Consider the following 24,352-nt stretch of genomic DNA (forward strand, 5'->3'; position numbering starts at 1 on the left):
AGTTTGCAGGAGAGCTGTCTCACGGGTTCTCACTGCAAGCTTTTGCAGACAGTTAGAAGGTTCTGGGAAAACTATGCAGAAGAGACAAGAAGGGATTGTATGCAAATCTCCCTCAGAAAGAAAATCTATGCTAAGTGTGAAAATATTGACAGAGAATCCAGGTAGATAAGAGCACTGAATAAAGAGGAAGGGGCTTAACAGTATGCAGGTAGCAACTGTGGAAAAGCAATGCTTCTATAGATGAAGTGGGTTAATGTTCATCCTTAGGGATGAGGGAGAGTCACCCTTTGGAATCTTGTTGGTGAAGGGAAAAAGAAGCAAGATGATGAAATCCTAAGTACCACAAGATAAAAGAAACAAAAAAATCAAAGGAAATGTATATAATTCCTTTCCATTGCCATCCACCAAGAGCTAGACTTTAAAGAAATTGCACTTTGCCACTCCGACAAGGGAGTGTTCTTGAACTGAAAATTATGTGAACCAGCTCATATTGTCAACCTTGTCCAAGAAATGCATATATGAAATCAGTCCTCCTATATATGAAGCTACTGTAAGATCAAAATAGAATGGAGAATCAAAACATTTCATTTGATGGAAATTCTCCTCTGAAAACTAACAATGAAAGAAAAGAAAATTGTAACACGAGACTCTAAAATTAATTAAATATCTTCAAACAAAAATTGGGATATGAAAACCACCTTGAATGATAGATTAAAAAACTAAGGTTAGAAGTGGCCAAAAAAACCAGGAGGAGATGAAATGAAAGTTTATTGGACTCAGGAAAGAAATAGAATAAAATGGTAGACTTTATTCTTTTTAGATATACAGACTAAATTAGATTTGAAGGAAAGTATAATATGCACCATTGAATAAAGGCAGGAAAACAATGTTGAGAATGTCAGTGATATGAAGAAACAAGTAAAAAGAGTCAGAGAGAAAGTGGTTGAAATGGGAGAAAGGCAAAGAAGAGCCATCATATGAATAATTGGAGTTCCTCTGAAGAAGAAAAATAAAACCGTGGAACAGAATTTATATTTAAAATTACAATCCAAGAAAACATTCTGTAAATAAAAGATAACCTAAGTTCTCCATGGTGAAAATGTCTGGAATGGTGATCTCTAAGACATAGCCTGATAAAACTGTAATATGTAGTGTATGTTCAGAGAGAGTTGTGGTGTGTAGGGGGAGGTGCTATGAAAGCAACTGGAGAAAAAAATGAAAAGATATATAAGCGTTTTGTACTCTTCGTGCATCTTTTATATAAATTTAAAATTTTATAAAAATAAAAGTCTATGAACAATATCTGAATGAAAGCAAAGGAAAAGCCAAGTACAACAATGGTAAATGGCAGGGGACATGCCGGTGTTCTATCCTATTCCTGTTTTCTGAATCTCACCAGCGAGAGGCTCTTCTTAACAGTCCCAGAGTGTACGTAGGAGTTGAGATGTCGATATTAAGGACGCTTCTTGGTATGATGCTTTTATAATATCCAGTTTACTCTCAACTAAATCATTCTTTAAAAGTTAGAAATTGGTCTTCACTATTGGTCTGTTGGTCTCAGTGCTCACAGTCTGCTTTCAGAGTTTTACCCTAAGGGAAAGTCTTACTTTTCCTCTAAAAATTTGCAAGTATCTTGTTTGCATTCTCTCTGTCATGTCCGTGTCTACCTTATAAGACACATTTTTTACTCTTTTAAGTTATTTATAATTCTCATATTTTCTCATGGACTCCATTATCTCTGGACTTCTTAGTCATTCTGTCAACAATTTGAGAACCATTTTTAATTTTTTCAACAAGAATTTATTGAGTTACTATTGCATGCCAGACACTGTTCTACTCACTGGGAATAGAGAAGTTAAAGTCTTTAGCCACAAGGAGGACAGACAGTTAATAAATACAGAGGCAGAGTCCCTCCCTTCTCCCTACTGAGGGAGACAGATAATAAACAAATGAATATACACTGTAAATTCAGATAATGCTATGAAGAAAAATAAAGTGGGACAATATGGAGAGTGGACAGAATAGATTGAACAACGTGTGACATTTGAGCAGAGACCTACATGTGTCAAGGAAGCCCTGAGGCAGAATAAACTTGACATGTAGGAAGAGTAGCCCGAAGGCCATTTTGGCTGAGGTAAAGTGAGAGGGGGGAGAATAATAGGAGAGAAGGTCGGAGAACCCTGGATTGTAGAGCCTTGCGGACCTGTGAATTTGAATTTTGTTCCAAGTTTGATGCTCAGCTTTTGGAAGGATTTGAGAAGGATTGATACGATATGATAATTTTGGCTGCTGAGTAGAGAATGAGAATACTGATGTGGGCATAGTGGTAGAAAGACCATAGTTATGGGGCTTTTGGGGAATCGGGTGATGGTGATGAACTAGGCGAATAGTGGTAAAGTAGGGGAGAAGTGGACGAATTGGGAATTTTACAGCCTTAACTGATAGGACTTGAATGTGGAATGAGAACGAGGAGAGTAAGAGATTATTCCTAGGTTTGAATTAACATTTGGGTGAATGTGGTACTATCATCAAGGTAGGAAGGACTGGTGGATGAGGGGGTTGGAGGGAAAATCGGGATTTCTGTTAGGGCACATTAGGCTTAAAACCTATTGGGCATCCAAGTGGAGATCTTATGTCGACAGCTGGATTTATGAATGAAACTTTAGGTTAATCTCAGGGTAGAAATTATAAATGTGAGAATTAGTGTATAGAGCACATTCAAAATATCAAACTGAATAAGATCACTTGGGGAGTACTTGTTGACTGGGGAGAAATGAGGTCTAAAGATTGAATCCTGGGACCCTCCAACATTGAGCCATGAGATGAGAGGAAGTGCCAGCATGAGAGACTGGGATAGAGCTGCCAGTGAGGAAAGAAGAACCCCAGGACAATGGCATATCTTGGAAGCCAAGCAAAAAGTAACACTAGTAATTTTAATTATTTGTTGACATATATAAATATACTTTATCTGTAGCTAATATTCATTGAGTACTTTATGTGCTAAGTGGTTTTACATGGATTACCTCCCATGTAGTGCGATTTGTGCTTAACAATGACACATCATATTTTACTTCATTATTAAGATATGGAACACCACACTTTTACTCCAGTATTAAAATAGATTCATAATAGTTTTTATGAGCCAATTATAATTCTCTAAGAAACTTGATGATGTATCGAAGGAAAATATCTATATATGTACTGCATGAACTGAGACTCAGAGGTTTCTTCCTTTTGAGACTGGTATGTTGAATAGAACAGTGTCTGTTGATTTGGGGAAATAGATTTTCCTAATTGGTGGAAAGGGGTTTGTGGATTTTGGCTAGATTTTTGGAATCTGAAAGAATGTGCCTATCCCCTTACGAGTAAATACCCAAGAATTCTGTTATCCTAGTTTTTGGTGTATTGAAATTAATTTGAATTTAAGGACCATAATTTCAAGATCCCTTCTCTTGATATCTGCAAATCGGGGAGTAAATTATTTTTATATACATTCCTATGATTGGGTACATAATATAAACTGTGAGAAAACATAGTTTGTTGTTAAGCATGATTTGATAACAATTGTAATTGAATTACAGATACCTCTGAGAAATGTTGTTATGCTGGGCTTTCTTCCTTCCACTCACCTCTAGAAATCCTTCCCGAGGAATCATTTTTGCTTATACTAATGTTCAACATTTATTTAATGTTAACTTGTGTTAATTATTAACTTTTTAGAAAGTTTTATTTTAACGTACAGATATAGAAAAGTATATTCAGGGAGACTAATTAACTTGCCCAAGATGCACTTGTTAGTTAGCAGCATTGCTAAGAGTTAAAGCATAAGAAATTAGTCTTCCTATCATTTGTACCACTTGATTATTTATTAGTCCAATAAGCTAATATATATATATATTTTTTTTTTCTCTATCTAGCCTTCAAATTTATTGAGGAATGGTGATGACATAAAGCTAGGTTTATCATATCTGTATTTGTCAGCAAAATCTGGAGATAAAATCACAGTTTTATAGGGTATGAAGCTTGGGTGTATCATGTTGCTAACACTATTGAGCCATGTAACGTAAACTTGATGTTCTTCATCCAATGACTGCTGTCGTTTGCCGTCCCTGTTTGGGGCCTGTTGAGGTGCCTTAGTTATCCCCAGCTTCTGGAAAGCCACAATGATGTTGAGGTCTATGGAAAGTGCTACTCAAGTCGTGTATCAGTCAAAGACCAAGCAGGAAACAACACACTCTACTTTAGCTTCATATACAAAGAGGTGGAAAAACCACAGAGACAGTGCAGTACATACCATGAGGTATCCAATGAGCTAATATTTTAGAAAAATTGTAACTGAGGTTAGAATTTTGGTTCATAATTTTTTTTAAAAAGTATACAGTTTCAGTCTCTTACATATAGATATTTTTTAAGCTAAGTAAATAAAATAGAGAGCTTAAAATAAAAGGAAATGGGGACAAAGCAATGTCATGTGCCTCTAGGTGTGATGCACTGAGAAGGACATAACATCACCTAGGAAGTATCCCTGAGAAAAATTCAGAATTTCCCGCTAATTGTGAAGAATCATGAGACAAGTACAAATTGTAGGATATTTTATGGAATAACTGGCTTGAACTTTTCCAAATGTCCATGTCATGAAAGATAAAGGCTAAAAAACTGTTCCAAATTAAAGGAGATTAAAGAGACAGGACAACTGGATACGATATGTGATTTTGGGTCAGGAAAAGTATCATCTATGGAAGATATTATTGGCCCAATAGGTGAAATTTGAATATGGATTGTATATTTGGTTGTGCTAGTAGATCAGATTTCTTGAATTTTATAATTGTACTGTGGTTATGTAAGAGGATGTCCTTGTTTTTACCGAATACAAGGTGAAGAATTGAGAGTTAAAAGGTCAGGATGTGTGGAGCTAACTCTTAAATAGTACAGGAAAGATATATATTTATGTATGTAGAGGGAGAGAGAGAGAGAGAGACAGAGAGAGGATGCAAATACAGCCGAATTTGTGAATCTCATAAAAGGGGACAGAAGGTATTATAGGAGTTCTTTGAATTAGTCTAGCAACTTTTCCCGTAAATTTGAAAGTGTTTCAAAACAAAAAGTTAATGACTTAAATAATTAGACAAGTAGGAAAATGATTTATTATATATAAGATGACACTTCAAACTTCAAGCATTATCTTTTGTCCTGGGAGGTGTGTTATTATAGCTGAGTTCTATTAGACTATAAATTCCTAACAAAGGTTCTATTAGACTCTCTAAATTCTTAACAAAAGAAGCAAGAGAGAACACATTTCTGGAATCTCCAAAGGTGGAGACAGGTTTTTCAGGCCTGGGAAAAATTCCTGTGGTACAGGATGAGACAGAGGTTGATGCCAGAGAGGAAATCCCAGATTACGGAAAGTACCTGGGGGGAAAAAGAGCTGTTATTTGAAAGGACAACTCATGGGAGCCGTAGCAGTGTGGCCACGTTGCAATACCCAGTGTATCATCATCTTGGCTCTTTTATATTTAAGTGATCTGGATTATATTTTCCTATTTTAGTGAAACCTTATTCAATTGGAAGTCATTTGCAAAGCACGATTTTTTAAAAATAGGAAGTAATTTTGTAAGCATTGTTGCTAGATGAACCAATACCTTTAAGTAAGTGATAGTAATCTTCTTTTCTCATACCATGTCTGGAAAATTTTGTGCAATCGAACCAGGTCTTTGTTTATCCTTCTGATCTGTTTACCACTTACCTAATTCTGCTCCAGCACAGTTGGGGTTGGACGTTCAGAGAAATGTGTTTGGTAGCTGTTTGGCAGGTCAGACCCAGGGGAGCGGAAGAAGAGGCATGTCCAGAAGGAAAGGGCTTAGAGTTCCTGGAGTTCCATTTTGTGCAGGCCTCAGTGGTGCCTGCCTTAAGGAGGGTGTGCACCTGCAACATGGATTTGTGTTTCTCAGAAATCCTGTAGGTTTCGATGTCAGTGATTAGTGTTTGAGGTTCTGGGGATGGCTGGCTTGGAAAGTGGTGATTCCAGACGTTTTCCTCTTCTGGGTCCTTGGGAACAGTGCAGCCCACTCTGTGCCCCGGTGAGTTGTCCTCATTCTAGAGTTGGTTGGGGGTCTGAATCCAGCCCCCAGGCTGTGACTGCTCACCCTCACTGTGGCTTTCAGGTGGCATGCTCTGCAGAAATTGCTAGGCTCAGAAGCAGCTTTTCATTTTTGTGCCTTTGAGGTGGTCCGTTCAGAAAATGATGCAGGCATACTCACATGGAGACGCTGGGAGCTGGCGCTGCCCTGTCCTGTGCTATCGTGAAATAGAAGGGCCTGACCTTCGGAACCACTCATCCAATACCTTTCATTGGCTATGTACTCACTTACGAAAAGAAATACTGTTTTCAAACAAATGTATTCACTCCCAGCAGGCTATGCTGTTGAGTCAATTTGCTTTGCCTAATACCTATCATTTGCTCTCAGTGATTTAGAATGCACAGGCACCATTCAGTGTAATTGATCTTTTGGGTAGATCTTTTAGGATTATGTCAAGCAGGGCTCTTCTTTGTCACGTATAGAAGTGAAAAGCCAATGCATATGCTGGCTGATAAGTCAGATATTTTCTTTTTTAAAAAAATTTTTTATTTAAATTCAGTTTAATTAATGTGTAGTGTATTAGTTTCAGAGGTAGAATTTAGAGATTCATCAGTTGCATATAACACCCAGTGCTCATTCCATCAAGTGCCCTCCTAATGCCCATCACCCAGTTACCCCCTCCCCCAACCTCCTCCCCTCCAGCAACCCTCAGTTTGTTTCCTAGAGTTGAGTCTCTCATGGTTTGTCTCCCTCTCTGATTTCATCTTATTTTATTTTTCCCTCCCTTCCCCTATGTTCATCAGTTTTGTTTTTAAATTCCATATGTGAATGAAATCATATATTTGTCTTTCTCTGGCTGATAAGTCAGATATTTTCAAATACACTTTTGAAAGTACCTTCTATTTAAAAAAAATTATACTTTTCTTCCTCTTTATGCCTGCTGAAGGATATACAATCCAAGGATTGATACTACTAATAATTAAGATCACTTTTTTATAGCAGGGTGGGTATATTTTGCTCTCCTAGAGAGTCATTCAAATATTTGGGAACAAATGTGAATACGACTTGCATTCTTCTGATGAACAACATAACATGTTAACTCTGGGTAGTGAGAGAAATCCTCGCCCCCATTTGACAGAATGCAGAATGTGACACAGTCTGGGGATGGTTTGGGTCTCACTTAGTATTTAGTTATCCTGTCAATGTCTTTCCACTTGTCTGTCATTTGAATGGAACTGGGATTCAAATTGAAGCCTCCAACATGGAGCAATAAAGTCTTAACCCTGGAGTATGATGTAGGCCTAGTTAGGGTATCTAGGCCAAGACTGTCATTTCTTTTCACAATTGTCTCCCCGGCTTTGAGCTCACCACAGTTTGAAAATGCGATATATCAGAAAACTACCAGAACACCGAAAAAGAGCTGAATAGTTTCTTGTAATTTTCTATCATTTTACTTTTTTTTTTTATTTTTTATACAACTTGGGAGTTTCCATAGCCAAGCCCTGAAATGTGGGCCAGTTCCTAATCAGTGACCAGATAATCTCTTTGTTTGGTGTATATGTGTTATAATGTTGAAAAAAGTCAAATGGAGAATTCCATTTAATTTTAGGATTCCCTTTCTTTGGGGCTTCAGGTTTGGAGCTGGAAGTGCCTTTGGTTTTAGAGAATAAGAAACAGATAACCACGATGCCCTGAAAGAATTGGAACTGCACTGGTGTCCTGTGGGTCCACCCAGGGGAGGGAAGAGATAAAATGGGCGGGCGGGTGGTAAGAGGCACTTGGATATATGTCTGTCTGGGAGCATCCCTTGTCCCAGGAGATCTGGGGAAGAGAGTAAGAGCAAGCTAACTCTCTATCTCGCAGCAAACAACTGGCCATTTCTTCAGTTTAACCTTTTTTTTTTTTTTTGTTCTGGCAGGGACTTTACATGATCCACCTTGAAATATGCTTTTTCTGGTAGCATAGTTGCTGTTAAAAAGAAGGGAAATTGAGATGGGAGGTGGAGCAGAAACAATTTTTAATATTGTTATATGGGTGGGAAATGAAGAAAGTATTTGCCGGCAAAATATCTGCCAGAAAATAGTTTCTTCCTTTATAAAATTAGATTAGTCTAACTGATCTTTACAGTCTCTTTCAGTCCCAAACTGTGATTCTTTGAAGATTAGTATGTAATTCTCATTCACTCACTGAATGGTGTTCTTTTTAATGTGTGTTGCAAAACATTCCTTTTAGCCAATATCCATGAAGTGTTTGTCTCCTGGTTAATAGCTGTGATCACTCTTTGTAAAGCCACCAGCTAGAATGCCTTGACACCAGACGCCTTTGTTCACTTAAAATATTGAGTGTATCACAAAAAAAGCAAGCAAGCAAGTAAGCAAGCAAGCAAGGATTTACCTGGGTACAGGTGAGGCTGAGGACATATATATGTGGAGGTGGGGATGAAAATTAAAAGAAATAGGGTTTAATATGATGACCGTAACTGAAGAACAGGTACCTAAGGTACAAGGCAGCTTTCATTTTAAAGACTCTTTCAAGTGTTACTTCATCTTCTTTTAATTTTTCATCTGACTGAGCTCTTTCCAGGTCTCTATAAAGGATTTAAGTTTGCGGGGGATTCCCAGTCCTCAGGAGTATTAGCAAGGTTTACTTGTAGGGAGAAGATACCACCATTACCATTCATGTGAAAACCTCTTGCAGGGATTTCTGGACTTATTTTTTCCTATTCTGCCTCTCAAGATTCTTCTTTGGATGGTCTTATTCTTTGACCTGTCCTCCCTCATCTCTGCTTTCAGTGGTATCCCTTCACTTCAAACACATCTGTCTTATCTCCGGTATGTGTCTTGTTCCTCACACCTCCCTGCTTCCTGTATGCTGTTCCTTCTGCCTACTCCTTCTTCCCATCAGAATCATGTACTTCTGGTAAAGGAAGCTTTTGACTCGAAGAAGAGGCAGTGACATGCATGTAATCCTATTAACAGCGCTAGGTTTTCTCTTATTCCTTTGTGTATGTGAGTACTTTCCAGATGAGCATGTTCTTATAATACCTTGAGATTCTTGCACTGATTTTTTAAAAAGATTTATTTATTTACTTGAGAGATAGAAAGAGAGAAAGAGAGAGAAGAGGGGTAGAGGGAGAGAGAACCCTCAAGCAGACTCCCTGCTGAGCATGGAGCCCAATGCAGGGCTCTGTCCCAGAACCCTGAGATCATGACCTGAGCTGAAATCAACAGTTGGATGCTCAACCAACTGAGCCTCCCAGGCGCCCATCTTCCACTGATTTTTAAATAAGAACAGCAATGGCAGTAATAATGATGCCAATGTCCCCGAATCTCTGGAGTTATTTATTGCAAGTTGTGTTCCCCAGGAAGCAGAACCTGAGTCAGAGATTAGCATGAAGGAGGTTTATTAGGTTACTCTTAGGATCAACACCAGTGGAACAAGGGAAAGAAGCAGGACTGGGCAAAGGGAGAAATCAGGTTGTGATGCAGACCTAGTGGAAAACTCTGGGGTGAGGGGAGATGTCTGCAGTTGGGATGTCCTTTCAGAGTTGTCTCCCATTGGAGTAAGGGTGGGGGCTGAGCCTTTATGCCTCCCTGGGCTGCCCTTCAATGGGTGTATGGCCTTGCTTGAGGCTGTTCTCTTCAGAATAGTCAGTCCCCACACAGGGCTGACATTTGAGAGCTGTTCTCTGAGTAGCTCCCAGCAGGTGAGGCAGTATATTGTCCCTCATCCCTGAAAGGGAATCTGCGCATTGACTATCACAGCATTCACCATAGGTATCTTCCAGAAAAATACCATGATGGGAAAAACTGTAGGTCAAGATTAAGATCTCATAGGAAATACAGATTAGGAAGAAAAATAAAAATGATTATAATCTTATAGGAAATAGAGATTAGGGAGAAAAGTAAAAACATTAAGACATTTAAATGCACAAGAAAGTTCTAGATATGAAAATTTTCTAGAAGCTGCCTATTTCCAAATGCCCCAGAATCAGTGGCATCAGAAACCTGTTCTGGGAAGCAAGTCTTTTCTGGAATCCTCTTCTTCAGATATGAAGGAAGAATTTCTGTGACATTCTGATCTTCTGAGTCTGGTTCTCCCACAGCTTTGCGCTATGCTGACTGTTCCTCTGAGTTCTTTCTGGCTTAACACATCCGTTCCCCGCCCCCCCCTTCCAGCTTTAAGCTTTTGTAAGTTTTAGAAAAAATGCCTGTGTAACTGTCCAGTTTCCTCTTAGTTATCAATAAAGCCTAAAAGGACTTCATCCCCCTTTGGGCTTAATCTCTCTTCAAATATCCAGAAAGTTTCAAACACAGGATCTATGTTAGATCATGTTCCTTTTACAACTCATATGCATGTCTAAAAATAGGTAGAGAATAACTATGTAATATGTCTACTTTATACTGACTTTCTACCATGTGCCGGGCCACATATTGGCAAAAGATTACTATAATAGGGTATCTATTATTTATATTCAACACCTAACACACCTAGAAATCTTCTGCATACTTTTACTTTTTTTATTTTTTTATTTTTTATTTTTTTATTTTTTTTAAGATTTTATTTTATTTGACAGAGAGAGCACAAGCAGAGGGAGAGAGAGGGAGAAGCAGGCTCCCTGCCGAGCAGGGAGCCTGATGCGGGACTCGATCCCAGGACCCTGGGAGCATGACCCGGGCCGAAGGCAGACGCTTAACCGACTGAGCCACCCGGGCGCCCCTGCATGCTTTTCCTTTTTTTAAAGATTTTATTTATTTATTCGTCAGAGAGAGAGGGAGAGAGAGAGAGCACAAGCAGGGGGGAGCAGCAGGCAGAGGGAGAAGCAAGCTCCCCACCAAGGAAGGAGCCCGATCCGGGACTCGATCCCAGGACCCTGGGATCATGACCTGAGCTGAAGGCAGACACTTAACTGACTGAGCCACCCAGGTGTCCCACACACTTTTACTTTTAAACCTTATTGCACTCCAGCAATTACATATTATGGTCATTATTTTGTCCAGGAAATTGCCCAAGATCATGCAGCTTGTAGCTTGCCAAGCCAAATTTTGAATTCAGATTTCTTTTCCTTTTTCTCCACTTCTTTAAAAAAAACCTCACAGCCCTATAGTTGATGTTCTTTCTACTATTATTATACTACGTTCTATCTAGATGATTTCTTCATCTGCAGGGATGCTGTTTTCTACTTTTTCTAAGTTTAGTGTCCAAGAAAGTTTAGTACTAAACAGTAGGTGTTTACTAAAGAGTTTTGATTTTACTTGAAGCGATTACAGGTCAGATCAAAAAAGCTTTTTTAAACCAATATCATCTCTTCTTGAATAGTTGGCTTGTCTCAGAAACAAAGTTTCAATCACAAGTCTTAAAAGTTTTACCCCTTAAATATCTCTTGAAGCTGAATATTCCTCTTCACTTGCTGCAATAAATTTCTGACTGGTCTCCCTGAGTCCGTTTCTCACATTCCAAGATAAGGATCCTTCTAAATCACATACTCTAGCTCTTTTACTAGCTCTCATCTTCTCTGGAGAATAACTCAGTTGTTTAAGTTGATGCCCAAGGGTCTTCATAATATGCATCAGATGTCTCTATCTGTTTCCCCAGTAATTCTAAACAGTTTTATCTTCTTAGACACATTTCTGTATCTCATGTATACTTTCATAACTCACTTATCATTAGGATGAATGTATGTAAGTGCCAAGCCTTACATAAATATGCATGTATTTGGAGGGCAAAAGTATTTAGAGGTCCTAATATTCCAAATATATATTTGTGTCTTTCTTTTCTTAATTTTGTAATTATGTTTTATAAGTCTGTTTTTTTTCTAGTAGACTTACAAAAGCCTCCATGACTCTTAGGTTTACTATCTGGATAATTCCATAATAAAGTTTCAGATTTATTGACCGAGAGAAGCAAAGTGGGGAGAAAAACTATGAAAACAGATTTTCTTTCTGATTCTATAAGCTGACTTGTACCATGCATAATATACTATTATTTACATACTAGGCCTTGAAAAATATTGAGTGAAATGCATTTAATGAATGTATGTAAATTATGTGTTTTATATAAATATGTAAGTGTTTGAATATTAAAAATATTTTCTGGACCATGACATTCCACATATAGGATTGTTTTTCTTTTATTACTTATGAACTTCTAGTTTCACTTTCCAAACTTGCAACGAAGGAGAGAGAACATGACAAATGGCAGTTCATGTTAAAATATTTCCTGGTATTTTGTTCCTGCAATTTTATTTGAGCAGTTTTAGTGATTAATGTTATGCCTTTCCAGTGATCTCTGATGCCCCACCTTCATAGAGTAATATGATTGAAATATTCACTTGCTAATTGTATAAGTTAATAAATTTCACAAGGACTTAATGGGTATGATGCATGCATAATTTACATAGTACACTAAGTCACGAAGTACCTCTTCCTTTTGGTTCTCTCAGTCAGATGTTACTCACATAAAGTTATAATACATAAAATTATTTTTGTTAGACTTCATAATTGATTGACTAGTAGAGACTGATTCTGTGTTTGTCCATGTTTCTGTGGGATTTGTCAGAAACAAAGGCATCATGTGTAGTTTTTTGCCTTTTGGTTTCCCAAAGGTATCAGTCACACAGTGGGTGGAGCACCTTCCACAGTTTAGTGTGGGATTTATTCTTGTTCTTTAAGCTCTAGAGTGACTCTAGGAGTAATATGAATGGTCCCTGGCACCCAGGAAGAGGTACTACCATTACCATATTGAGTTAATAGGACAGAATCAGTACCCAAGGATGACCTCACAAATAATGAGAATGACTGAGGAGGGCCATGTTGTCCTCACCTCCTCTCTACTCCAAATACTTTCTCTCTTTATAAATACTGTTTGAACCTCAGAATCTGATGCTTCAAGGTGTTAATACACTGGGGATTAGGTTCCCCAGTTCTCTCAATTTCTGCTGAAGAGAGTCCACTGGTACTCTCTTGGAGTACATTAGTCCAATGTACTCCAATAAGGTACATTGTTGAAACCTAAACATAAATTTATAGAATGTTAGTATATAAAGGGACTGTTGAAATCATCTACACAATATACAAACTTCAAATCTTCATACAACACCTATTACAAATGGTTGTCTGGGATCTCCTTGAACATCAGAGCGACCAAAATTTTGTTGCTGCAAAAGGCAGGTCTTTCTTATTTCCAAGAGCTCCAATTATTAGGTCTCTTTTGTTATATTAGGTCTGTTTTGTTAGATTATCCTAACTTCCCTCTAACTTCCAATTAGCAGTCCTACTTTTGTTCCCTGGAGCCACATTGAAATCGAACATCACTTCCACGTGTCCGTTCCCTCCATGTTTGAAAATGACCAGGGTGTCACCTGTGCATCCCCTCCTCTCTGGGTTATTTCTTTAACTATTCGTCTTAGGATTCAGATGTCACTGATCATTGGTCTGACCAGCACAGAGGCAAGGACAGTTATTTTTCTCATTCATTCTTAACATTTTACTTTTGTAATGCAGTCTAGGCGACCTGAGTGTTTTTGGTAACAATGACACAGTATAGGTCCCCATGGAACCTGAACAGAACTGAAGTTGAATTTGTGCTCGGTTATATCACATTTTTCCATCATATACTTCAGTTGGTTTTATTGGGCCCTATGTACAGTGCATTTTATGTTTTGATTTTATCCTGTTTTCAACCTGTTGATGTAGTTTGGGGATTTGAGGGAATCAGTCATTATATTAGTTATCCTTTCTTGTTTCATGCTACCTTCACATTTAAGAAACAGGCTATTTCTGACTTACCCAGTTTTCAACGAAAATACTTATCTGGTTGAGGCAGTGGTAGAGCAGCAAGGAACTAGAGGCCCTTCTGCACTTTAACAATGATTGATGTACTGCTACTCTTTGGTTATGATCATTTAACTAAAATCATACCTATGAAACTGTACATAATTCAATGCACGTGTCTATTGTGTGATGATGAATCAGAACAGTAGTTGCTCTTGGTGGTGGTGGTGAGGGGGAAGGTAGAGGAGAGGACCTGGACAAAGGCACAAAGGAGCTTCTGGGGTAATGGAAATGTTTGGTATCTGGACGACATGTGGTTTATATGGGTGTGTGTCCTTCTTCAGCGGAACTGCTGAAACCTTTCATGTAAGATCTGTGCATTTCATTGTATCTAAATTGTATCTCAATTGTAAAACAGTATGTAAATTCATTTATTACTTAGATTACCAGCTGTTAAGAATTAAAGTCAGCTTTGCAAATTAAAATCTTGAGGTTTGGAATATTGAAATGCCTTTGTCAGTATTTGACAGTGATGAAATCCAAAGTAGGATGTAGAACTCAACCACTGTTTTGTATGAAGTGCTTTTTAAATTCATCCTTTGAATAACACTTCTTTAGGGTGTGGGTGGGATGGGAAATAATTTTCTTTTAAGCAGTCTACTTGATATTCAAAAAAAGATGGATGATAACATTACTATATTTTGGTAACATATGTTCAATAGGTTTTACTTTGTTCTAATTCTAAGGTTTTGGAAAGTTGGAATGTGTAAATGGGTTATCAACATACTGTATTCAAAGAGTATTTATTTAGAATAAAGAAAATTAGGTGTCATATGGTCTGTTTTGTCCACTGAGTATTCTTTATAAACCACTTCTCTGAAAGACTTCTCCTTTTTGAAATGATATTGTGTGTCAGTCAATCCAGCGTGTAAGAGATAATGAGCTGTGATGTAACCACACATTCCTTAGTAGGATGGTGGCCACTCTAATAGAACATGATGAAATGGAGAACAGTTTTTTTTCAGAGATGTAGTAAAAGCACGCATATATCCTCCACTTTTCATTTTGAGGTGAATACATTACAATTATATGATACTTTTTTTTATTCGTCATGACTTTTTTGCACATATTATATAATCTTATTCTCACAGGACTTGGAACATATTTTGTTAGATTAAGAGTGTGTACACAGGATGGTGAAATAATTTGAGAAAGATCATGCTAATCTAAATCTTCAACTGCATTCAAAGCCTAGTTCAAAACTGTGTCTCTTCAGTGAAGCTGCCCTTCTCTCTCCTCACCCTAAAATGATTTACAAAATTAAATAAAAAAAATTTTTAGGGGCGCCTGGGTGGCTCAGTTGGTTAAGCATCCGACTCTTGATTTCAGCTCAGGTCATGATCTCAGGGTCATGCAATTGAGCCCCACGTTGGGCTCTGGTGCTTAGTGTGGAGTCTGCTTGAGATTCTCTCTCTTCCTCTCCCTCTGTCCCTCCCCCTGCTTGTGTGCACTCTTTCTCTCTCTAAATTAAAAAAAAATTTCCAAAGCAATCTTCACACTGCCCCTGCTATACTATAACTATCTCAACTGCCTTGTATTTTTTCTTAAAATTTTTATGGATATGTTTTATGTTTTCCTATGTCCTCCCACCCCCACTGTCCCAGATGAACACTGGTTATTTAATACTACTTTCTGAGCAAGAGCTGCCCTTAAAATTAAATTGTGCAATGCAAATAAAATGCTCCGAATAGTGTGCAGCCCATCATAAATAATAAAAACTGGTTGGATAAGTTCGCTTGGGGATAATGTGACCAAATTCATTATATGATTAATAGTAATTTCACATTTTTATACACAGTTTTAATTAGAACCTTTGCTTTCTGAGGGTCGCCTGGCTGGCTCAGTCAGTAGATCATGCAGCTTTTAATCACAGGGTTGTGAGTGGTTGTGAGTATAAGCCCCATGTTGGGCATGGAGCCTATTTAAAAAAAAACAAAACTATTATATGCAAACAATGAATCATGGAACACTACATCAAACACTAATGTTGTAATGTATGGTGATTAACATAACATAATAAAAAACAAAAAAACTATTAAAAAAGGAGAATCTTTGCTTTCTGCATTTGGTAGGTTTTCTGAGTTCTAGTATAAAATCTTTGGAAATTTGTAAGATGATGATCTATTAGCAAAGCAGTATGGTGTAGGGAAAAAAGCTGCATGTTGATATTTGTTGACCTCTATCTGAAACTCTGCCACTTTCTGGCTGAGTAAAGCAGGCTGGGTCCCATAAGCCCTCACCCTACCGTGAGGGTCTATGTAGCCTAGCAAAGTACATGGGATGTGATTTGCCCTTGATAAGGGCAGATCATGATTCCCCTTATCTCACTGGTATCTCTTTTATTACTTTTTCTTTTCTTTTTAATGAATAAGTTTTCAAGTAACATGGAAATTATATATGCTTTTTGAATTTAGAAAATTTGGGAAAATATAAAGGAGAGCAAGCAAAAACTCACCTTGATGAAAGATGGAATATTTTAGTATAATAAGATCCAATTTTTTAATAAAAATGTCAATCTCATTTTTAATAATTCATTTATCAAATCTTTTTTCTTTTATTAGTGCATGAATCTAGCAAATATTTATTGAATGACTACTGTGTGTCAGGCACGATTCCAGGTGTTGGAGACAAAGCAGTAAACTAGGCAGGATCTTAGTTTTCATGGAGCTCATGTGTTTTTTTTTCTTTTTTTTTGAGGGGAATATACAATAAACACATAAACAAATATAAAATATGACGTGAGATGGTGAATAATGGCATGACTGAAATGTAAAGCAGGTGCGTGGGTCCAGAGTGATGGCAGTCCTCCTTTAGAGAGGGTGGCCAGAAGAGGTCATCTGCGGAGGTGACATTGTACCAGAAATCATAAAGGAGTGAGAAAGCAAGTAAAGTAACCATCTGGTTAAGAGAACTCCAAGCAGAACAGCAGTTTCCAGCACAAGGTTTAAAAACCCGATGGAGATTGGATTATCTAGCTCTCTAAAATCCCATGATCTAACTTTGAACTGGGAATGCTCGTTATCTATGTCTTCTTAGGGTGTTACGTCTTGATCTTCCATTTAATCCAGGCTGGTAACCGTGGTACCCATTGCTCTGCTTGTATCGCTAGCTTCATTAAGGCTTTGATCTTGTGTTAATGTTTTTGTTTGTTTTGCATATAGAAAAGTCTTTTTATAAACAGACCCTCAACCACTGGGAGGAAGCACTGCTCCAGAGAATGTTCAAAATAGAAAACCACTCCAGTTCTAAAATGTAGGCGTCTTCCAGCAAGTGGAGGTTTATAAGGAGCTGCTAAGCAGGGATGGGAAGTAGGAAGATTTCCTGAGTCATGTCTTTATGGTTTAACATCATACTGTTTCATATGAATTATTATAACAGCAGATGCATTTTTTTCAAATCCAACTATGAAAATACGTTTCAGGGAAGGAAGAATGATTTTTGGGTTATCCATTCTTCGGCTTCTATTATAACACATTGAGCTGACTTTAGTAGTCACAGAAGAATTAAATTGCTGTGAACAATTATTCACAAAACTCTTCTAATTGAATATTTCTATGATCTCTTATAAATGCTGAGAAGGTTCCAGAAATGTCTACTTGAAATCTAAACAACTGGAAAATTCAAATTATTGTTTCTAGTGTTATGTATTTCTAATAGAAAAAGATAACAAATAAAGATGACTTTAAATTAAATAAAATACCAATAGTCATAAGGTAAATTTCAATCGAGTAAGAGTCTATTATATCTCTTGTGCTTTCTAGAAATCCACATAACTGTTAATGATTGTTGAGTGCAGTAATGCTCACAAGCAGTAATATGACTTCTGAATAGGTACAGTTAAATCATGGTCAGCTCAGCTTCCATGTTATGTGGATCTTCTCTGGAATTTTAGTGGGAACTTGACTCATCGGAACCATCAAAGAAACAAAGAAACAAACTATGTATTCTCAGCCACTCCCGGCCATCATTCCTGTTATGCATTTAGTATACCTGTTTACTTTCAGGTTTTTCTCTTGACGAAATTAGGATTAGTAAAACTATCCATACAATCATGTAATAAAAGAACCTGAAAAGCCCATCTGCTTTTATTTCTAAGCTATTCCTTCTTTCTTACTTTTGCTTAACAAAGATGACTCCCAAATTTTCAAACTCTCTCAACACCCTTTACACATAAATCCAAATTCTGGCTGCTGGGTTAATGAAAAAGACATAGAAAAGCTGATTTTTTTAGGGGTTAGTCTGTCGAGAGGATTTTTATGGTAATACAGTAGCCTTTTTAGTAGTGTTAACTAATTATGATTGAGAGGAGAAATGGTAGGATTTCTTCTTTGGCAGTGTTAAAAACTGATGGCCTCTGACTTATCTCAACAGTCTAGAATCAGAAATTTTTCTCTGGAGAAATGGATAGTTGGGAGCCTTGCCTGTTTGTGATTTATGTGGCATTTGACTTATGTTTTCCAAGCTGTGATAGTTCACAATTTAAGCACTTCTCATCACCACCAAGCAACTCCAGAAAATATAGCATCTTTTAACTTGAGACCTCTCAAATTAAAAAATTGGCCATACATGGAGATGTCAGGAGAGTTTTGTGGTGACCACGTGCCACAGGCATCTAAGGATGTGGTAGAACGGGAATGAACCCCCCATGTCATTGACAACATGTGTTACATATTATTATGGTTCTGGCCTCTAGATTTTAATTTCTTGGTGACAGGATCTATATTTGGGGAAAATAATTGTCTGGGCTAAATTTCTGTGTAATAATCATTTGGATTAAATGATTATTTTCCATGCAAATCTAAATAAGATGCAGACACTGTGGATGCCAAGGATTTCTGTATGAATCAGGGGTAGGAATAATAAAGGAGCCTGTTCTGTGTTAGTGGTGAGAAAGCATCTCTTGGAGGCTAACACATATACATACTTGAATCAAGATTCGTATAAATGTACTGGTTAAACACTGGTGACCTAAAACCATTGCCAACCACCAGAAGTGCATCCCTGCAATCCACGTATAGCGAACAGTGGAGGGATTTGGAAGTAGTCAATTGCGGTGATTGCTTAGGAACCGCAGAAAATGAAGCATTCTGCCTCAAGGTTGTTCTCCTAGAAAATAGGACTCTCTCAAATCCTTTATCTCAATCTTGTCTAAACTTGGAAATTACCTTTCATATACATTTTTTCTTTTCCCCCTTTTTTGGTTTATGCCAACAGCAGTCAAATAAAGTTCATAGACTCTCAGAAGGTAAACCAGTTAATTTCTGCCTTGAAGATGCCACTCTAGGAAAAAAATGTTACTTCTCTGCCTACTCCAAAATGTACTATTTGAGCACCACCCTCTTTTATGTATACGAATTTCCTATATGGATAAGAATAAGTTTTAAAAGGCATTTCACTTTTCACAGTGATTACTGGTGGCTTGATAATAATTGTGGTTTGGTCTGTGCAAGACCATCAAGATTTTTTTGAGTCATCCTTTCAATATTTTCCTTTTCTTTGTTTGCCTTTTGATCCTGTAGTATCCCTACAGTTTATACTCTTCACTTAGAGCCGAGAGTTTTATCTCATCCCATCTTATTTCCATTTCCCTTTCTCTTGGTTTACACCCTGAGACATTCAGGGGAAGGAAAATTATTTGCCAGATTCTTAGGCCTTTGCTTGAGGCAAAGCTCCATGAACATACACAAGCAAAGACCACTGTTCCGAAAGAAAAGTAGACAATTGTTCTTTTGAATCCTTGCTGCTTGTTGAGGGAATTTAGAAGTGAGAAACAACAGTCAGGCCAGAGAACATAAATTGGAGCAGTGTCAGGAGGATCCTTTGGTACAGCTGCTCGTGGTCAGTGGAAGGAATGAATGTATGTGCAGTTTTATTGGAGAACAAATGAATGAGAAGTCAAACCAGAGAGGGAGACAAACCATGAAAGACTCTGGACTCCAGGAAACAAACTAAGGGTTACAGAGGGGAGGGGAGTGGGGGGAGGGGGTAACCGGGTGATGGGTATTAAGGAGGGCATGTGTGGTGATGAGCACTGGATGTTATACACAACTAATGGATTGTTGAACACTACATCAAAAACCAATGATGTACTATATGCTGGCTAATTAAACATAATAAAAAAAAGATTAGGGAATTTACCTTCTAAAAAAACCCCCCAAAACTCAAGAAGACATAGAAGGGGAGTGCTCCCTTTTTGAAAATGATCATGTTTGTCACTAATGTATTTTCATAATTACCTCAAACATCATTCGTTTTGTGGATTTTGAATAATGATTTTTTATTCCAACTGGATGAAGGAATGGGAAGTGTATTGGCAAACACATGCTTCTCTCCCAGATAAAACTTTCTTTTTCTTAAAATGAAGTCATAGCAAGGCTGCCCACAAGCTCTTTTCACAAGCATCATGAAAGCAAAGCCATGAAGTCCTTGATTTGAGGGTAGGATTAGGATGCTCGTCACCACTTCCATGTTTTCATGTAATGCCTGTATCCTCACTTGCAGCTCATTTATCGTAGAGTTCATTTGCATTTTTGTAAAAGTTAGGGACTATTGGTGTGAGAGTTGGTAGGGCTTCCTGCATTCCAGAAGGACCTGACTTGGGTGTTACCAGAGCTACCTCTGTGGTACATCATTGCACTCACTGTGGTACATCATTGGAAAACATTTTCTGAGAAAAGTTTTTTAAACTTTTTTTTAATTAAAAAATTTTAAAATCTGCCATTTTGAAATGTGTCTGCAGTATCTGAGCTTTGTAAAGAAAGAGCCAGAGCAGTGCTGGTGCTATTCTTTCCTATCTTAGTACTTTTGCTGTCATGCTTGCAGTCTGGTTCTGACCAACTGGATAGTACACCTGTTTCTCCAGGTGTCATGTGTGTTGACTTAAAGACTTTTCTTGTGCCAGGAAACAATGTCATGAGAACCATCCACGGGGTGGGAGAGATGATGACCCAAATGGTACTCAGTAGAGGCTCTATCTTCCCCATGAGTGTGCCCGACGTTCCGCCCAGCATCCACCCCAGCAAGCAGGGGAGCCCCGTAGAGCATGAAGATGTGACCGTGATGGACACCAAACTGAAGATCATTGAGATTTTGCAGGTATGTTGCATAATGGAAGTGAAGTGACAAATACCTAATTGTGCATCTCTGTTTAACTTCTTACGCTCTTTGTTCCAAATCACTGTGGAAATATTCTGAAATGCTATTGATCTAATTTATTTCTTTTGAGTTAATGATACTATTGAACATATTAGTTACATGTGTTCATTTCCATTAAATGTATTTGTGGTGATATCTAACAATTGTGGAGTGCTTTGAGGTTGACAAAACCTCTTTCATATGCATTTTCTCATTTAGTATTGACCCTGATTTCATTTTACCTTCACTTCAGGATTTCAGAGCAGGCAAGCTGAGATTGAATTCTAACTCTATTTCTATTTTTAATTGAATTGGACATGTAATTCTAGGCATCCAGATTTATCATTTTAGCAAGAAACTCAAATAAAATTTTATTTATTATTAACAAAAATGTTAATAATTGGTTTCAGTATTTTATATAAGTGACTATCTCTCTTTGTGTTTTTGTTTCTAAGAGGCTAGGAATAATATATGTTTTTAAAATTGATATAGTCTAAAACCTAGCTCCATGAATTTAAAGGAGATAAATGATTATTTCATGCCCACTGGTTTAGTGAATAAATTCCCCGTTACTGTAGCTGTGAATTCTTAGCATTTTTTTTTAAGTTTGGAAAGTAGTTTTATGATGCTTTAATTATAGCATTTATTCCAGATTTGGAGAATGAAGCCTGGAATTTTCAAGGATCTATTAAGATTCTGGATACAGTTTACTAAGTCTTTCATCATAATTTAATGTAGACTGAGCTACCAGAAGTGGGTTAGTAGTCCTGGAAGGGTCTGTACATTTTTATTTAAAGTAATTAGATTTATAATCGTAAAAGGTTTCACAGTTCCTCCAGAAATTCCAAAGGCTGAATCCTGAGAAATTTTGGCAGGCCTCCCAACCCTGTGTTCATGACCCTGTAAAATCACTTGGTTCTCCTGTTCTTAAACTGAGAACGGTAATGATCACCTGACGTGCGGACTGAAAGAGCCCATAACTTACATCATCCTACTCATGGAACAACATCTAAGATACGTGACCTCAGTTTGGTCCACAGTTACAGAAGATCAGCATTTGAAAAACAATCTGCTAAAAAAACCAGGAGATGGAGATACTGCTGTGGGGCAGATGAGGGCTGACCTCTCCTTGCTGCCTCTTTTTTTTTTTTTTTAAGATTTTTTATTCATTTGAGAGAGAGAGAGAATGAGAGAGAGAGCATGAGAGGGGGAAGGGTCAGAGGGAGAAACAGACTCCCCGCTGAGCAGGGAGCCTGATGGGGGACTCAATCCCGGGACTCCAGGATCATGACCTGAGCCGAAGGCAGACGCCCAACCAACTGAGCCACCCAGGCTCCCCATCTTTTGGGTTTTTAATGTATTTCTTGTTGAGCCTCTTTTCTCCCTCCGATTTTTGTGTTGCCATGTCAGGGTGTGATTCACCATGTGTTCCTATATGCTGCTCTTGAATACGTTGCTTTCTTAGAACACCTCTTCAAGAGTTTCTTTGGGGGTGCCTGGGTGGCTCAGTTGGTTATGCATCTGCCTTCGGCTCAGGTCACGGTCCCAGGGTCCTGGGATCGAGTCCCTGATCAGGTTCCCTGCTCAGCGGGGAGTCTGCTTCTCCCTCTCTCTCTGCCTCTCCCCCTACTTGTGCTCTCTCTCTCTCACTTTGTCAAATAAATAAATAAAATCTTTAAAAAAAAGAATTTATTTGGAGCCACACTCCTTACACAAGTCTCCTGCTTTCTGCCAGCTCTTCCTCTTTACATGGTCTTCCTTCCTTTTTCCCATCATTTTATGTATCTCTCTTCTTATTTATCTCTCTCGTTCTCTCCCTCTGTTTTTTTTAAAGATTTATTTACTTATTTGAAAGAGAGGGAGAGAGAAGGAGCGAGCAAGTGGGTGGAGAGGAGCAAAGGGAGAGGATGAGAGAGAGAATCTCAAGCAGACTCCTCACTGAGCTCAGAGCCTAACCTGGGGCTCGATCTCACAACCCCGAGGTCATGACCAGAGCCAACACCAAGAGTCAGACGCTTAACCTACCGAGCCACCCACGTGTCCCCCCTCCCTCTGTCTTTGGTCCTTTCTCAACTGTCTTTCTCTGTCTTTGTTTTTCTTCTTCCCTCTGCCCCTTTCCTACCTTCCATTTATTTTTTACCATTAAATATATTATACGTTCAAAGTTTTAATTTTGGTTATATGTATAAAATACAGTTCTATGAGCACTAATCTTCAACTGAAAGTTAATAAGAGTTTCACTAATTAGTGTCTTATTAATCTGTTCTTTACATAGTTTTTTTTTTTTTTTAAACCTTTCCTTTCAAGCACCTGCCATCTAGTTTCTGTTCCCACCCAAGGCTATCAAGTCCAATGGCCCCTTCTCAGCTCTGTTTTCCCACGATCTGTCCCCTGCTTTGAAAATCCTCTTAACTACAGTCCACTCAACCAAGGTGTGTTGCAGCACTTACCACATGGTAATAAAAGAGACTCTTTGGTGTTTGCTTTTCCTTCCACATTATGCGTTCTTCATAGGCAGGTCTTATCCTCGACACCCCTTTTGTACCCTCTGCACCTTTCTTAGTTCCTGGCTTAGCAAATGCTTGTTGAACTTAGGTGACCGTAGCTGACATGGAGCATGTTTGCTGCCCATAAGAAGCATAGGGCTAACAGAGCAGAGGAAGAGAGGAAGACACAGAGAGACAGAGAGTAAATAATAGAAGTATTAGGTCGACAGTAGACAGGTAGGTGTAAATAATGCGTTGAGTGAGCAAAAAGGAGAAAAATGGATTTAGACAGGGATCCAGGAAAAGCTTCATTTTAAACTGAATCTTGGAGGATATCTCAAACACTGGTTACGCTGGGTTGGAGGAGAATATTCCAAGTAAAGGGGACACTGAACACACGTGAGAAGGCTGGAGACAAACGTCCAGTGCTTCTGGAACAGAGCAGTGTGAGAAGGAATGACAGGAGGAAGGAGCGGGGGAGGGAGGGGGTTGCTTCAGGAGCCACAGAAATACTGGGAGATCAGGTCAGACGGTACCACGCATGACCATTATTGCTCACTGTCCAAACAAGGCTCTTTTGATAGTGTAGGGGACACGGATAGTAATTATGCTAGGACAAAAGGTTAAACCAGGCTTATCTCAGGCAAACTGGGATGGAAGGGAACCCTGTATATAAAACCACTTCTCTGTTGTTTCCCTTCTCCACTCAGAAATCAATAGCACATACTTTTTCTTTCTCTGATCTCCACTGAATTTTCTATACTACATGATTTACCCCTCGATGCTTTTCTAATTATGTTAACAATGCTGTATTTTGTTTTCC

The 24,352-nt window shown here is 38.2% G+C and overlaps 1 protein-coding gene across 3 annotated transcripts in view; it reads left to right on the top strand.

Annotated features, from left to right (window-relative positions):
- ITPR2 (inositol 1,4,5-trisphosphate receptor type 2) overlaps positions 1–24,352 on the top strand; it is a 499,981-nt gene that overhangs the window by 167,136 nt on the left and 308,493 nt on the right. For all 3 annotated transcript variants that reach the window (XR_003519864.2, XM_027593395.2, XM_027593396.2), the window contains one exon: positions 20,811–21,004. Coding sequence is in view for 2 of the 3 variants with exons in the window: in XM_027593395.2 (XP_027449196.2) it covers positions 20,811–21,004 (194 nt within the window). In the remaining variant the exon portion in view is untranslated. The remainder of the gene's footprint in view (positions 1–20,810; positions 21,005–24,352) is intronic.

This window comes from Zalophus californianus, chromosome 9 (assembly GCF_009762305.2).
Source record: "Zalophus californianus isolate mZalCal1 chromosome 9, mZalCal1.pri.v2, whole genome shotgun sequence".
Taxonomy (NCBI): Eukaryota; Metazoa; Chordata; class Mammalia; order Carnivora; family Otariidae; genus Zalophus; species Zalophus californianus.